This window comes from Malaya genurostris, chromosome 1 (assembly GCF_030247185.1).
Source record: "Malaya genurostris strain Urasoe2022 chromosome 1, Malgen_1.1, whole genome shotgun sequence".
In the NCBI taxonomy this organism is placed as follows: Eukaryota; Metazoa; Arthropoda; class Insecta; order Diptera; family Culicidae; genus Malaya; species Malaya genurostris.
Genome location: NC_080570.1, coordinates 156,602,336 through 156,617,084, shown reverse-complemented (window position 1 = coordinate 156,617,084; position 14,749 = coordinate 156,602,336). Strand labels below are relative to the sequence as shown.

Sequence of the window (14,749 nt, the reverse complement as noted above, 5' to 3'; positions counted from 1 at the left end):
TTCCGGCAGCTCACCACTTGCACTGACTAACTAACTGACTGACTAACGCGGCGAGTACGTCAACACGTCCAACCGATGGTAAAGCGAGATGCAGATTATCGCTAAAATCCCGATGGTCGAAAGATTGCTACAAATATGTTCACCACTTGCCACATGCTGGTGGGATGAGAGTGGCATAACGGGGAGAGCAAACGGCATGCTGTCAGTTGTCTATAGCAGGATACCGCACACCGATTGGTTGATCGCAGTATGCTGCGCTCCCGACTATCTCGCCATCGGCAGTTAGCGAGAGTTGACTGACAGCGCGCAGAAACTACTGCAGAGGGGGCGGAGTTTCGTCGCCTGCTTTGCCCTGGTTTGCCCGAAGGCATCGGTTTGATTACTTAATTTTCTTTTGGGTTTTGGCATCCGAAGGATTGCATTACCAGTGACCTTCGGAACGAATGAGATAATTGCTGGTAGAAGAAAAGATTATACGAGCGCTTTATTTTATCAAATCCTTAGGAAAACTCTGTATAGTGTTACGCAAGTAATCTGATAGTACGGCATCTAATTCCATTCGACAGATGAAATCAATTTTTTTTTGTTATTAGAATAGTTTGTCATTGTGGTGTGTTTTATTTTATTTTTTTTAGAAGATTTTCCCCCATTCGTAGCTGTGTGAAAATCGTATAATAGTACTTTACGTTGTATATATGTATAATTTTTGGCGATCGACGGTGAAAAAACGTTGGTATATACGAAATATTTTTGATTTATCTAACATTTGCTTAGAACATTTTTCTCTGCTTTCAACTGACAAATGGTAACTAACACTAAATGCTACAAATATCATTATTATCATAACGGTTCTGCTTCCCCTTGATTTCCCTGCACACGAACAAACAGCCCTTCGTTACACCTGCGTCTCCCCCCGCCGGTCTCTGCTTAGTCACTGTCGACGTCTGGCTCTCCCAGACGTTTCAGCTTCCGCTCGGAAGTGGTTTTCAGCGCATGCCACATGGTGACCGGTTTCCGGAGTGAGGTCAACATCTGGTGCCAATGGCGAAGACCGATTCCGGTAGTTCCACTACCGACTATCACGTGCCCGACCGACACCAGTTTCATACTCTGTCTTCGATTTAAACTACCGCAACTGCTACTGTTGTTACCGTTGGTCAGAATGGTACTGCTATTGTCAATAGTAGGATTGTTACTGCTCACACCGTCACGATTGGTCATCTGTACAACCGAACAACGGATCTGGATGGTGCTCAGCATGTACGGCGGAACGCTGAAGATGATCGCCTCGTTGTAGATCGGTGATCGTTCGCCTCGTTTGACACAAGTTTTCTTCTTGGAAACTTTTTTATCATTTTTCAGTAGATAAACCTGCAAAAGTTAATTGTTTTTGAGAATCTATTTGCATTGATTTGCTACAACGATGCCTGTTACAACCTTAACAAAAACTCCCTCGCTGGAGTTCACATCGACGGACTCGGCAAACGTGGTTGAATCGGTTGGAGGGTCATCGAACGAGATCAGTGGTGGTGGTGGCTGTTGTTTCAAACGATTCGATCGATTTTTAAGGTTCAAATTACGGGCCTTCACGACGACCACCGTGAGTCGTTCCGCCGTTGGGAGGTAACTCAGCGAGAACATAAGCTCACCGAGTTGACTCTTCCGGAGGCTCGAATCCTGCAGTTTCAACCAGGTCGTCATGGGCCGATTGATGTTCTCATTGATTTGCATCTCGCACTCGCCTATCACCCCGGAAAAAATGTCAGAATAATTATTGAATTTTTCCATTATTTTTTTCAAACGAACCGATCAATGTTTGCTCTTCGGAACTGGTCTGGTACAGATGGAACCAAAGTGACCGACGAATGTTGCTATGAGTGATCCAAAAACTGAACGTTTCTTGATAGCTGGGCGAGTTGGAACTTTTAAATACCTATGCAAGTGTTGAAGAGTAAGTTGGTTAACGAATGATTGACAAAAGATAAACGAAAAAACCAAACCTTGGTTTGGAGTACTTTGCTTTCATCTGGTACGATAAAAACTTTCACGAACGTGTCCATTTCGATACCGGGTGGGCCGATCAGTTGTTTCGCTTCCTGAATTGTGACCAGCAGTTCCGTTCCATCCATTGTGGTGGAAGTTCTGTTGAATAAGATATAAAAACAACTCTTTTTTATCCAACTTAGTGGTGTGCCATTGAAATAGTCTCTTTGGAATCAGTGATGCCAAGGTGGCAGAAAGCCAAACAAATTTTTTATTCATATGATATATGATTGATATCTAAATTTCAAAGAAATTAAGAATCGTTCGAAATTTGAATATTTTTGAATGGAAAATAAACTATTCAGAATGTTTTGAAGTTGAGGTGCTGTGAGATGTATGGCGTAACGAGATTTTTTTTTGTAGGACAGCGCTGTAAGTGGATTCAACCGCGATCCCATTCAACCAGAATATTAGTTGTTTTTTTCTGAATTCGGTTGGTTAAATATTGGTACAACTAATCGATTTCTAAATTAGCAGAAACAAAAAGAAACAGAAACACAAGCGATTTTTTAGTTGAAAAAAAAATGCTGTCAGTTATTGAAAATTAGGTTTTTCATGAACATGAATTCCACCTCGTGTTTGAATTTCAAACGCATATAATCTTAGAGTTAAAATTTGATCAAACTCATTTTGTTATTTGCAATCTCATTATTTTATGTGTCCCAGTACGGAGTGTTAATTTGTATGCATTGCTGGATTTTTTGCTGAGATTGTCACTAAACTGCTGATCGATAAGCATTTATCATTCTATTATTAATTTCTTCGAAATGAATGTTTGATGGATTTCCGAAGTTACGTCCTTTTTTGATATGGAGCGCATCTATGTTTTCTATATAGGGGTGCAAATTAGAAATTCAAGGGTAAATACAAGTAGAAATGTGGTCAGGTTTTGAACACTTACAGCTCATTCAATTTAGTTTCAATCAGTAATATTATTTCACCAATTGATTTGAAATATTTCTACGTATTGATTTGAATGTTCATAAAGACTGTCCCAGAAAGTATGGACGCACTTTGATTTCGCTGTAAATAATTCACAAGTGTTAGATATTCAAATTTTATTCGATATACTGATAATGATAGACTACAACAACAGAATATTATTCTCAACATTTCCTACTTAGCCATTGTAGACTAGCTGGCGCACCTTCTTGCGAACGTTCCTCATTCAATTCCGTACAGACTTCTTGGCGACAAGTTTTGACACTTTTTTCCAATCTTTTTCGTTTCGGCTGCCAAGACATGTTTCCTAAGATGTGCCTTCGTTAATGCCCAAAATTCCTCAATTGGTCGAAGTTGTGGGCAATTTGGTGGCTTCATGTCTTTTGGGACGAAAGTGACATTTTTGGTAGTATACCATTCTACCGTTGATTTCGAGTAGTGGCAAGAAGCAAGATCTAACCAGAAGATTACAGGATACTTGTGGCTTCGAATCATGGGTAGAAGTCGTTTTTGTAAACATTCCTTGATGTATATTTCGCTGTTCATTGAAGCAGTGGTGATGAAGGGTTTCGAAATCTTACCGCAGCTACAAATTGCTTGCCAGACCATAGATTTCTTACCAAATTTTTCAACTTCAATCGATGTCTCGGACTGGTTTAACACTTGCCCTTCTCGCACCGTACAATATTGTGGTCCCGGCAAGGATTTGTAATCGAGTTTCACGAGTTAGCACGAAGAACATTTGACTTCGAAGTGCCCACTTTTTTGGCCACATCCCGAACAGAAACCTCCTCTTTTTTGCTCGAACGTCTTCAGTATACGTTTATCCAACTGAGGGTTAGCAGGACCTTTTTTCAACCCGTTTTCGGTTTATCCTCACCGAACTTCCTGATTGCATTTCGCACGACTTTTTCACTTACTCCTTCCATTTTTCTATCTTTCTCAGTGACAGTCCGCGTTCTGTGCACCATTTGTACACAATTTTTCGACGTTGTTCTGCTGAAAATCCACGGCTCAAACGCATCAGTTGTCGTTGGTAGACCACTGCCGTGATCTTTTCACTCGGTTGCAGCAGCTCATAATACAACACACCCATATTATAGATTCGTAAAAAATCACTTCAATCATTTATATAAAATAAGTGCGAGTTCTATTTCAACATTTTTGACCGTTCAGTAGTTCAGTGCTGATTACGGCTATTCGAATTAAATTTGTTCGACAAATAGCTAACGAAATTTGCAATCTAGAACAACTTACTGAATAGTTTCAAAGTATTTGCTTCTTTTTTTCACATCATCACTCATAAAACACCCTCTTGAAATTGATGGTTGTAAGACTCATTACATAATAACTCTGGAACTGGAAGTCGAATCCGGACTATGAGATGATATGATATGAGAACATTTGACCTCTTCCGTTAATACAAAACTATTTGCATCAATCTCTCATAGTCCTATCCAAAATATATGAATATTCACTTCAATTCGAAATATTTTCTTACGCATAATCAGGATATAAATACGATTTGGAATAATCGGCAAAGACCTACGCGACGAAATAAGGACTACGGTTGGAAGCTTGGCACATGGTACTGCAAATCGCTTGGCTTCCCAGGATACGACCGAATGCTGCATGATGAGCTTCAAATCCACGGCTTCGATGTCGTAGCATTGCAGAAACTTTGTTAGACGGGACAGAAGGTGTGGAAAAGTGGGCATCGAGCGGCTACCTTCTACCAGAGCTGTGGGACAACCAGCGTTCTAGGTACGGGATTTGTGGTGTTGGGCAAGATGCGCCAGCGCGTGATTGGGTGGCAGCCAATCAGTGATAGGATGTGTGTATTGAAGATCAAGGGTCGTTTCTTCAATTACAGCATCATCAATGTGCACTGCCCACATGAGACAAGACCCGATGACGAGAAGGAAGCATTCTACGCGTAGCTGGAACGAACCTACGACAGCTGTCCACGGCGGGATGTAAAACTTGTCATCGGCGACATGAATGCTCAGGTAGGCCGGGAGGCAATTTACAGGCCTGTGATCGGGCTGGAGAGCCTGCACGAGGTAACAAACGACAACGGCCAACGATGCGTGAACTTTGCAGCCTCCCGAGGAATGGTAGTTCGAAACACCTTCTTTCCCCGCAAGATATCCACAAAACCACCTGGAGATCACCGGATCAACATATGGAAAATCAAATCGACCACGTTCTCATCGACGGGCGATTCTTCTCCGACGTCATCAATGTCCGCACCTACCGCAGTGCCAATATTGATTCTGACCACTACCTTGTCGCGGTTTGTATGCGCTCAAAACTATCGACGGTGCACAACACTCGTCGCACAGGAACGCCGGGATTCAATCTCGAGCAGCTACGTAGCATTCGTACTGCAGAGGAATACGCGCAACAACTGGAGCTAGTTCTACCAACGGAAGAGCAGCTTGGCGCGGCGACTCTTGAAGACGGCTGGAGGAACATAAGGCCCGCCGTGAGTAGCACTGCTTCAACAGTTCTAGGTACGAGGTTATCGAATCGAGGAAATGACTGGTTTGACGGCGAATGTCAGCAGTTGGTCGAAGAGAAGAATGCAGCAAGGACGAGGATGCTGCTACACCGCACTAGATCGAACGAGGAACGATACAGACAGGCGCGGAACAGACAGAACACGGTTTTCCGGAATAAAAAGTGCCACCAGGAAGACCAAGATCGTGAAGCGATGGAACAGCTGTACCGCGCAAATGACACACGGAAGTTCTATGAGAAGGTGAACCGCTCACGTAGAGGCTACACGCCACAGGCCGAAATGTGCAGAGATACCAGTGGTAACCTTCTCACGAACGAACGGGAGGTGATCGACAGGTGGAAGCAGTACTATGACGAGCATCTAAATGGCGAAGCACAAGATACAGAGAACGGTACAGGAATCAATCTGGGTGCACGCTCAGCCGACGACAGATTCCCAGCCCCTGATCTGTCGGAGATAAGTGAGGAGATCGGCAAGCTGAGGAACAACAATGACGCGGGCAATGACCAGTTATCAGGCGAGCTGCTCAAACATGGAGGAGAGGCACTGGCTAGAGCGCTGCACTGGATGATTTCTATGATTTGGGAGGAGGAGATTCTACCGCAGGAATGGATGGATGAAGTCTACAAGGTACTCTCCCAAATCCTTTGCCGTCGTCTATCACCAATAGCTAAAGAATTCGTAGGGCCGTACCAAGCGGGATTTACTGGAGCCCGCGCCACTACGGATCACATATTCGCGATAAGACAAGTACTCCAGAAGTGTCGTGAATACAACGTACCCACGCATCACCTATTCATTGACTTCAAAGCGGCATACGACACAATCGATTGAGAACAGCTGTGGCAGATCATGCACGAATACGGTTTCCCGGATAATCTGACGCGATTGGTCAAAGCAACGATGGATAGAGTGATGTGCTACGTCCTAGTATCTGGGACGCTCTCGAGTTCCTTCGAATCTCATAGAGGGCTACGGCAAGGTGATGGACTCTCTTGTATCTTGTTCAATATTGCCTTGTGATTCGAAGAGCGAGAATCGACACGAGTGGCACGATCTTCCGAAAGTCCGTACAACTTTTTGGCTTCGCTGACGATATTGATATTGTAACACGTAACCTTGAGAAGATGACGGAAACCTACATCGGACTGAAAGCTGAAGCTAGGCGTATCGGACTGGTCATTAATGCGTCGAAAACAAAATACATGAGGGGAAGAGGCTCTAGAGAAGAAACACTACGCCTCCCACCACGAATGGACGGTGACGATATCGAGGTGGTTGACGAGTTTGTGTATTTGGGCTCAATAATGACCGCCGACAATGACACCAGCAGAGAAATACAGAGACGTATTTTCCGATCGAGAAAAGTACGCCACCGCACGAAATTGACCATCTACAAAACGCTCATTAGACCGGTTGTTCTCTATGGCCACGAGACCTGGACTATGTTGGCAGAGGACCAACGCGCCCTTAGTGTTTTCGAAAGAAAGGTACTGAGGACCAGCTATGGCGGAGTGCAGATGGAAGACGGAACGTGGAGACGGCGTATGAATCACGAATTGCAACAGCTGCATTTCCGTAGTTACGTGACTTTTCTTAACGCGTGTTTCCAAAGTTACGCGATTGTTTTCTACCCTGATTTATGAATTTACGCAGACTTTTGTAGTTTTTTTTAGGATTTGCGATGTTCCGCGGTTTTCCTTTACACGCATTTCCGAAGTTACGCTAATTTCCAAATTTCCGCGGTTTTCTGAAGTATCGCGGTTAATTTCCGAGCTCATTCGGATTTTCGAAGCTGATCGTTTTTTTTTTCTACACTGCTTTCCGAACTTACACGGTTTTTTACGGGGATTTCCGAAGTTACACGGATTTTCGAAGCTGAGCGATTCTTTTCTACGCTGATTTCTGAATTTACGCGGACTTTCGAAGTTTCATGTTTTTTGACGTGGATTCTCGAAGTTACGCGTTTTTTACTCGGATTTTAGATACTTTGCGGTTTTCTTACGCGGATTTGCGAACTTACGCGGTTTTTTGGAGTAAGCCGTTTTTTTTCTAAGTTAATTTCCGAGCTTTTGCGGATTTCCGAAACTACTCGTTTTTCTTCTACACTGGAACTCACACAGTTTTTTACGAAGATTTCCGAAGTCACGCGGTTTTTTTCTATGCTGATTTTCAAATGTACGCAGATTTTCAAAGTTACACATTTTTTACGTGGATTCCTGAAGTTACATCGTTTTTCTTTACGTTTTTCTTTTTTAAGATCACCAATTACATTTTCATATACAGAGTTTCAATGCAGGATTTTGATCTCCCGATACAGTTTTACAGATTTTTCTGCTGAAAAAAAAAATAGACTTTAATGTGGCAACCCTGAACGCTATTCGAAATTGAACAAAGCACGCCGCGAACGTCCCGGGTTGGCGGTTCAATGCATAGGACGCTGGTCTTACAAGCCAGTTGTCGTATGTTCGAGCCCCGACCTGGAAGGATTCTTAGTGTCAGCAGGATCCATAGTACTAGCCATGCAATGATTCTGTACACTAAGAATCGGCTGCGAAGTCTGTTGAAACAGAAAGGCCAAATTCCACAAAAGGAATGTAATACCAAGACTTTGCTTTGACGCCGCGAACGGAGCATAGGCGATGGTGTTTTTTTTTTATTCCGTACCAGCACGTACCGGTTTTGCATCGTCATTTTGTATGACGGTTTGCAAGTTTTGACACTCATCGCCACAGAATTTCGTAATCGAAAGTCGAATTTGGATGAATTCGCACAGTATCTTTCAAGATAATGAGAGCTTTGATTTGAATCGAGATTTGTGAAAATCGGTTGAACCATTGCTTAGAAATCGAAGTTCCGTTTTTGGAACTATCGCTACTACCAGTGCTTTTGGAACAAAAATTCACCATCCAACCCGACCCTTCCCACGGTAACCAGCGAGTACTTACTTGTCATACTGTAGTCCAACGCACAAATAACCGGTGATTGGTTGCGACGGTTCCAGATCACTGAAAACGACCGACGATTGCGATGCAACCGATTCGCTGGATGTAGATGGAATGACCGAACGCATTCTATCCGTCGCGCCGCCGGGCTGCTGCATCATCATCTTCGGAAGGCTTCGGTCCGTGTCCGTTCGCCCGAATGAGTACTGTTCCAGGAAGGATTCGGAAAGTGTTTTCTGTAGCGAGGAGGAGCTCGAACTTCCGATCGGCGGTTGCTGCGAACCAGTGCAATACTTCTGGAGGTCCTTGTAGGATGAGTTCTTCAGCAATACGGACGATGTGAAGGGATTTGTGTGGTCCGTTTCGGATACCAAGGCGTAACTTTTGAACAGCTTACGTTCGCTGAATTCCGTTTCCGAGAAGGAACGATTGCGCAGAATGTGCTTGATACTGTTGGAAACCGTAGGAATTCGAATGTTATCTCCAGCTTCCGTCCGGGGTGAGTCTTGATATTTGCTGTTCTCCATTCGGTTTCTTGTCGGCGAGAGGGATCGTGGAGGGGACGAAGAGTGCTGTAGAGGCTTTGGGGAAGTTTCAAAAAGCTTGGGTGAAACTAATGGTGATGTTGAGGAGGATGAAGAATGGCCACCGACGTACGTTGAATGAGAACTAGCTGATTGGGGAAACACAGAAGAAGGAGGAGGAGGAGGAGTTATGGTAGTTTGAACGCATTCAGTTGAGCGATCGACGGCACTGTTAAACTGTTGGTAAATATTCAGCAAAACTTGATTGCTTTCGATGAGACGGGACATTTTGCGAAGGTTCTCCATTTTGGAGATTCGTTTTTCCGCCCGACGAAGTGGGTCCTCCTCGGCAAAAAATGATCTCACTGCAATCGGTTCGAAACTGAAGAAACATTCATTTTCCGATTTCTGACTATGATCGGATATGAAAGGGTTGTTGGCTGATCTAATGAGGCGCCGAAGTAACGGCGTTTCTGGTTGTGGGACGTCGGTTAGAGTAGCTGGAATCGGTGGAAGCACAGGGGCAGGATCACCTTCTTCCTGCAGGGTTGAATGATTGAGGAATGGATTCGTACTGATGTGAGTTTCATTTTGGGACCGTTTTTCTCGTGGTGAGTTAAGCACTGGCAGTGGGAAAGAGATAGGAGCAGAATGTTGCTTACGCGGAACAGGCCGAGGTATTGGCGATATTGTTATTCCTCCTGTGGTAGGTTTAGGTTCCGATCTGTGAAAACACAAAAAAAACATTAGCCATCATCACAAGGCAACAAACTTCGCACACATCAGTTACGTTTGTTTCTGAATAGCTTTCTCTCTAACAAGCTTGGGCTCCTTGGGTGACGGGGCTGGTCTCAGTGGTTGCGGAGGTATTTCGGATTCCTCGATGGATATAGTTCTCCACGCGGGAACACTAAGGCCTTGTCCATGCTGCTGAGGTTTGTAGTCACGATCGACAGAATCGAACCGTTGAAAGCTACCGGTTGAGCCGAGCAAAATGTCGGATCCGGAATGCATCTAACGAATGATAGACCAATTTAATTAGTATTAATTTAAACCCCTCCCCGAGAAACCACCAAAACTCACCAGATAACCATTCGCATTGTACAGTTTTATTTTCGATAGTTTGATCTTATCCTCGCGATCGGACAGAAACCAGGCGATATCGTACGGTTGAATCAATCGACACAACAGCAAGAGAACAATCAATAGTGTCCCGACTAGGGCAAGGCAGGCTATCAGCACGGACACATCCATCGCAGTAGGCTGTGGATCTCTAAGTAGGCAGGATAGGATGGATGCAACAAATCTAATCACCTAACAGTAGAAAATTTAGCTCCAGCTGCGGCGAATCATAGCAAGCCCGTGTACCGAAATTGCACGGCCTTCAACAATTCTGCATCCACACAAGCCAGATAAAATCAAAACAGAAACAACAAAAAAAAATTCCTGTATTAGTAAAAACATCCCTACAGGTGGTTTTTGTAGAACGGCGCCCCACCCCTACCCGACCATGAATGCAAGCGCATAGCACACTAACACAACATTCCTACCGAATATGTGCCACCGCCTGCTTTGATTGACAATGAAAAGAGTTAATCAAGCTGTCATATTCACTCCAGTTTGTACCGCGTGCCCAACCCACAACATTCGTGATGGGGGCGCATGTTCAAGGTTAGTCTTTTTTTTTGCAGCACACAACACGTTCGAAGTTGACCAACTTCCGGATGATAACCGGAGGACGAAAAAAAAATACACTCACCCTCACCCGCTCATCCCGTTGCAGCCTTTCTTTCTGATTCGTGCCAGAGGGTGGGCATTTCTTTTAGTTACCTGTACATTTCCATCTTTGGGTGAAGATCTCTCCCTGGCAGGGTAACAAGCAGAATCGATTTTCCACTGTCTGGTTTTTCGATAGATTTCGTCACTAGCGACTTAATACTGATAAATTTTAGTGCAAAAATGTGCTCTGATCAGCGGAAAGAACTTTTTTCTTTCTGTCTAGGAAGTTTCACGTCACAGAACAGCCTTACTCTACGGTTCCCGTTAATAAATACCTAATATTTGATCAGTTTTTCACAGCAAAAATGTGCGCGATTAAACTACTACTACTACTTTTCACTAAATTTGTGAGCGGTGCAAAATTTGGGCAAACATTAACTAGTGTAAAACTGCTTTTCTTTAAAGATTTAGAAGAGTTGCTAAAGTGATTTGTATAAGAAGAACAACAGCCATCGTTTTCTTGCTCTGCCAGATATAGGTGGAAAACCCGCTCCGTAGAGTGCGAGCGGGGGAAGGCTTTTTCGTTCTGCGACTGGCGTTCGCCTGCCGATATGCAACAAATCGTTCAGGTGCTAGGTAAAGCAAACATCAGAATCCTGCGCAGTAGGCGGCCCGACCGGTTGCTCCTGCTGGGGAAGGAAAGATTTGAAGTTCATGACAACGGGAGACTTTTGTTTTTTTTTAACCAAAAAAATTGGACTTCGAACCTCAACCAATAATTTGTGCAAAATACGATCACATCCTGTATTGGTATTGTAGAGTTTAAACACGATTTAAGACTATCTTGATTTAAATTTATATATACTTCAATCGGTCTAAAAGCAACATAGCGCAACATTCCGTAGGAGGCCCATGTGTTGTTTTGATTTTTTTTTTCGGAACCATTCACGTTACTCAAACGTTATGCTGAATTCGGATATTCTATACAGCTCATACAAATCTGTTTAGAGAAGAGTCTCCCCACCGTAAAGTGCTATTCAATCAGGGAGCCGCTGATAGAGAGAGACGTAATCCAATGAGAGGACCTGCTGAATTCGCTAACTGCCACCAACAATACAGGGTCCGCCATCTAACTTTTTTTTTGAACTAGCGGTTATTTCGACATTGGTAACCTTAATGTCACTTCTGATTTGACAGAAACTTAGTTCTATCCTTCCGCTGAACGAAAATGGTTGTGTATACGCTTGAGGAACGCGTGATAATAGTGCAGTTTTACTTTGAAGAAGACGCCGATTTTTACCAGAAAATCATCTTCTCGGATGAGGCACATTTTCATCTCGGCGGGTACGTTAATAAGCAAAATTGTCGCATATGGGGGACAGAAAACCCGCACGTTATCATGGAGAAGCCGATGCATCCTCAGAGAGTGACGGTTTGGTGCGGATTTTGGTCTGGCGGCATCATTGGGCCGTTTTGCTTCGAAAATGAGACAGGAGCCGCCGCCACGGTCAATGGCGAGCGCTACCGCGCCATGATTAGCGATTGGTTCTTCCCGTTACTTGAAGAGGAAGACTTGGACACCATTTGGGTCCAACAAGACGGCGCTCCGTGCCACACAGCCAACTCGATCGCGCACAGTCTTCGAAGATCGAATTATCAGTTGAAATTCGGATGTCGTTTGGCCGCCTCGGAGCAAAAGATGACAGGTAAAAATTTCAAATACCTTCAAACAGAGTTGAAAAAGTCGTTAAACTCGATAGAAAAACAGTCTGCAGACTTAAGTTCTCTATAAAGAGTGATGCACGGAATTGGTTCAACGAGCAAAAAAAAAAGACTGCGGTGATTTTAAATGTCTGTAATTTTGACGAATGTCTGGAGAAAAAAACTGATAATTCCGCAGAAAAAAAACTTGGAGTAAGTAATGTCGTCTGTTTTGCCTGATGCAGAAGGCTTCACTTTTTGCGTCCGTCCTGCAGCAGAACTGCTCACAGTGCGGATTAATTCAATACTGAAGCAATTTTTATGAAAGGGTTTCTTTTTACGTGATTTCGTTTGCAGCATTTCGCCAAATGGTTGGTCCTAACGGCTACAAAAATAGCAACATACAGAATTTGGAGGTTGATTACTTAATTTCGGATTTGCATTTTTCAGCGAAACAAACTGTCATAATTCCACTTGGGATTAATTTCTGGCCCTTAGAAGTGCTGAACTGTCGAATTTTATCCGATATTAAACACTGTTTGGTGCATTTTTCTCAAACGCAAAGCAGCTGAATGTTGGATTTATTTGCACTTGTTGGATGCAAAGTTCGCCTGGCGAACGGTGAACTAAGTTATTGCTGTTGTAATGAATTAGCATTAAATTAATCATTCGACTTCTGATTTACATACATATTTCAATGGGAGAATGTCTCCTATAGCTCTTTGGGAATAATTTGTGTAATTTTTCATTAGACTGAAGCTGCTGAAACTAGCACTGCGAACACTGCACCAAACGAGTCCAACGGTGCTTGCGATGAACAAAACAGATTTCAATCATCCGTTTTCTACCAACGCAGTAGGCCAGGGAAATGCTTGCAGTTTGGTTTTCTCATCCGTCCGGCAGCAAAACTGCTTACAATGAGGATTGGTTCAACACTGATGCAATTTTGTGAAGGGCTTCCTTTTTACGAGATTTCGTTTGCAGCTTTTTGACAAATGGTATGAAGTTCGTGCTGCTTACGGTACACTAATATGATGATTTTCACTATTCGCTAATTTTAACAGTTGAATAATTCTTATAGCACTTTTGTAAACATTTATAGCCCTTAGAAGGGTTGATTTGTGTAAATTTCACGGTATATTTTGCTCCAATGCAAACGACCAGCAGCTGGATGATTATGTAATCGCTCCTGTTTGAAACGCAACTCACACTGCGAACGTCCCGCAGCAGAACTGCTCACAGAAGCAGAGATGGCATTTCACTAGAGTGATACTCCAGGGCGTAGGTTTCAATTATACACTGCGGATACATTTGCTCCGCTCCACACAAAGAGGAAAGAGACAGACAGACTTTGAGTGCGTGCTTGTGTTGAAAGAAGCTGGTGCGAGAGAATAACATTCTCTTCGCACGAATCGCTCACACGTGCTCTCGTCTAAATACACCCAAGTGATCACTGGCGCGTGATGGTGAGCGAACCCTTCTGTGAACTTCAATTAATAGAGAGTAGATCTGGCCTTACTATGAAAAATTTGCAAGGAAACCCGAATATTTAACGATAAATTGTTTTATTTTGCTGATTTTGCGTGCCCACGCTTCTTCTACGCAAACCATACGCTAGAGTGCTCACCGGCGTGTACACCTCTGTGAAAGTATCTGCATCCACTTTGTTTAATCTTTTCTTTCATTCGCTCCTTTTTAATCTTTTCTTTCATTCGCTCCTTCCAATGTTGTCAAAATTCAAAGAGCAAAACTACTCAACAGCGAGAGTTTCGTTCAATAAGTTAAAATTAAGTAAACCGTATCAACTTGAAATTGAGTCAATACGACTTAACTGTAGAGAAAATTTAGCTTTATATTGAGTAGATATAACTCATCTTTAAGTATTTCTTTTGCACGTGCCTTGCGTGAACTACCAAGAGCCACTTTACCTAAAATTAGGTTATTGAACGGAACTCCCAAATTCGGTGGAATGTACTTAAAATTAGGTTTTTCTGCGGTTCCGTGTAGGCCGCCAACAGTCAGAGTTGCCAATTTTCCAGATTTATCTGGCAATTGCCAGATTTTTCTCATTTCGACAGGCATTCTAACAAACCAAATATTCTACATGATTTTTAAATTTTCTGTTTTTAAAATGCCAGACTTATCAGTTTCATTTGAACAAACTCAGAACAAAAAGGTTCAATATCGTTGAAAAAGTAAGTAAATGTCTGTAAAGACATTGCGCTACAGCATAATTAAAAAGTTTCGGTCAAGTAGGGTCAAACATTACGTCTGTGTGAGGCTTCCAGGTGCTATGCACGAGATCCTATTTTACTAACGAGTCGTAGACGAGATGTAAAGAAGCAAATGGA

The 14,749-nt window shown here is 43.1% G+C and overlaps 1 protein-coding gene across 1 annotated transcript; it reads right to left on the bottom strand.

Annotated features, from left to right (window-relative positions):
• Nucleotides 1–459: 459 nt before the first annotated feature.
• On the bottom strand, nt 460–11,315 carry LOC131426385 (uncharacterized). The gene is made up of 8 exons (XM_058589082.1): nt 10,809–11,315; nt 10,062–10,371; nt 9,769–9,992; nt 8,458–9,702; nt 2,001–2,142; nt 1,807–1,933; nt 1,438–1,742; nt 460–1,371 (listed from the first exon to the last, which is right to left on the bottom strand). Exons 2-8 carry the CDS (start codon nt 10,230–10,232, stop codon nt 928–930), a joined length of 2,658 nt encoding a protein of 885 aa, XP_058445065.1. The 5' UTR covers nt 10,233–10,371; nt 10,809–11,315; the 3' UTR covers nt 460–927.
• Between the last annotated feature and the right edge of the window lie 3,434 nt (nt 11,316–14,749).

Bases quoted from the DNA above. Each gene is read 5' to 3' on its own strand.
- LOC131426385 (XM_058589082.1), bottom strand. From the start codon at position 10,232: ATGGATGTGTCCGTGCTGATAGCCTGCCTTGCCCTAGTCGGGACACTA. The intron at 9,993-10,061 runs GTGAGTTTTGGT...ATCATTCGTTAG, and splicing joins ACAATGCGAATGGTTATCTG to ATGCATTCCGGATCCGACAT. The intron at 1,372-1,437 runs GTTGTAACAGGC...TAACTTTTGCAG, and splicing joins GCGAGGGAGTTTTTGTTAAG to GTTTATCTACTGAAAAATGA.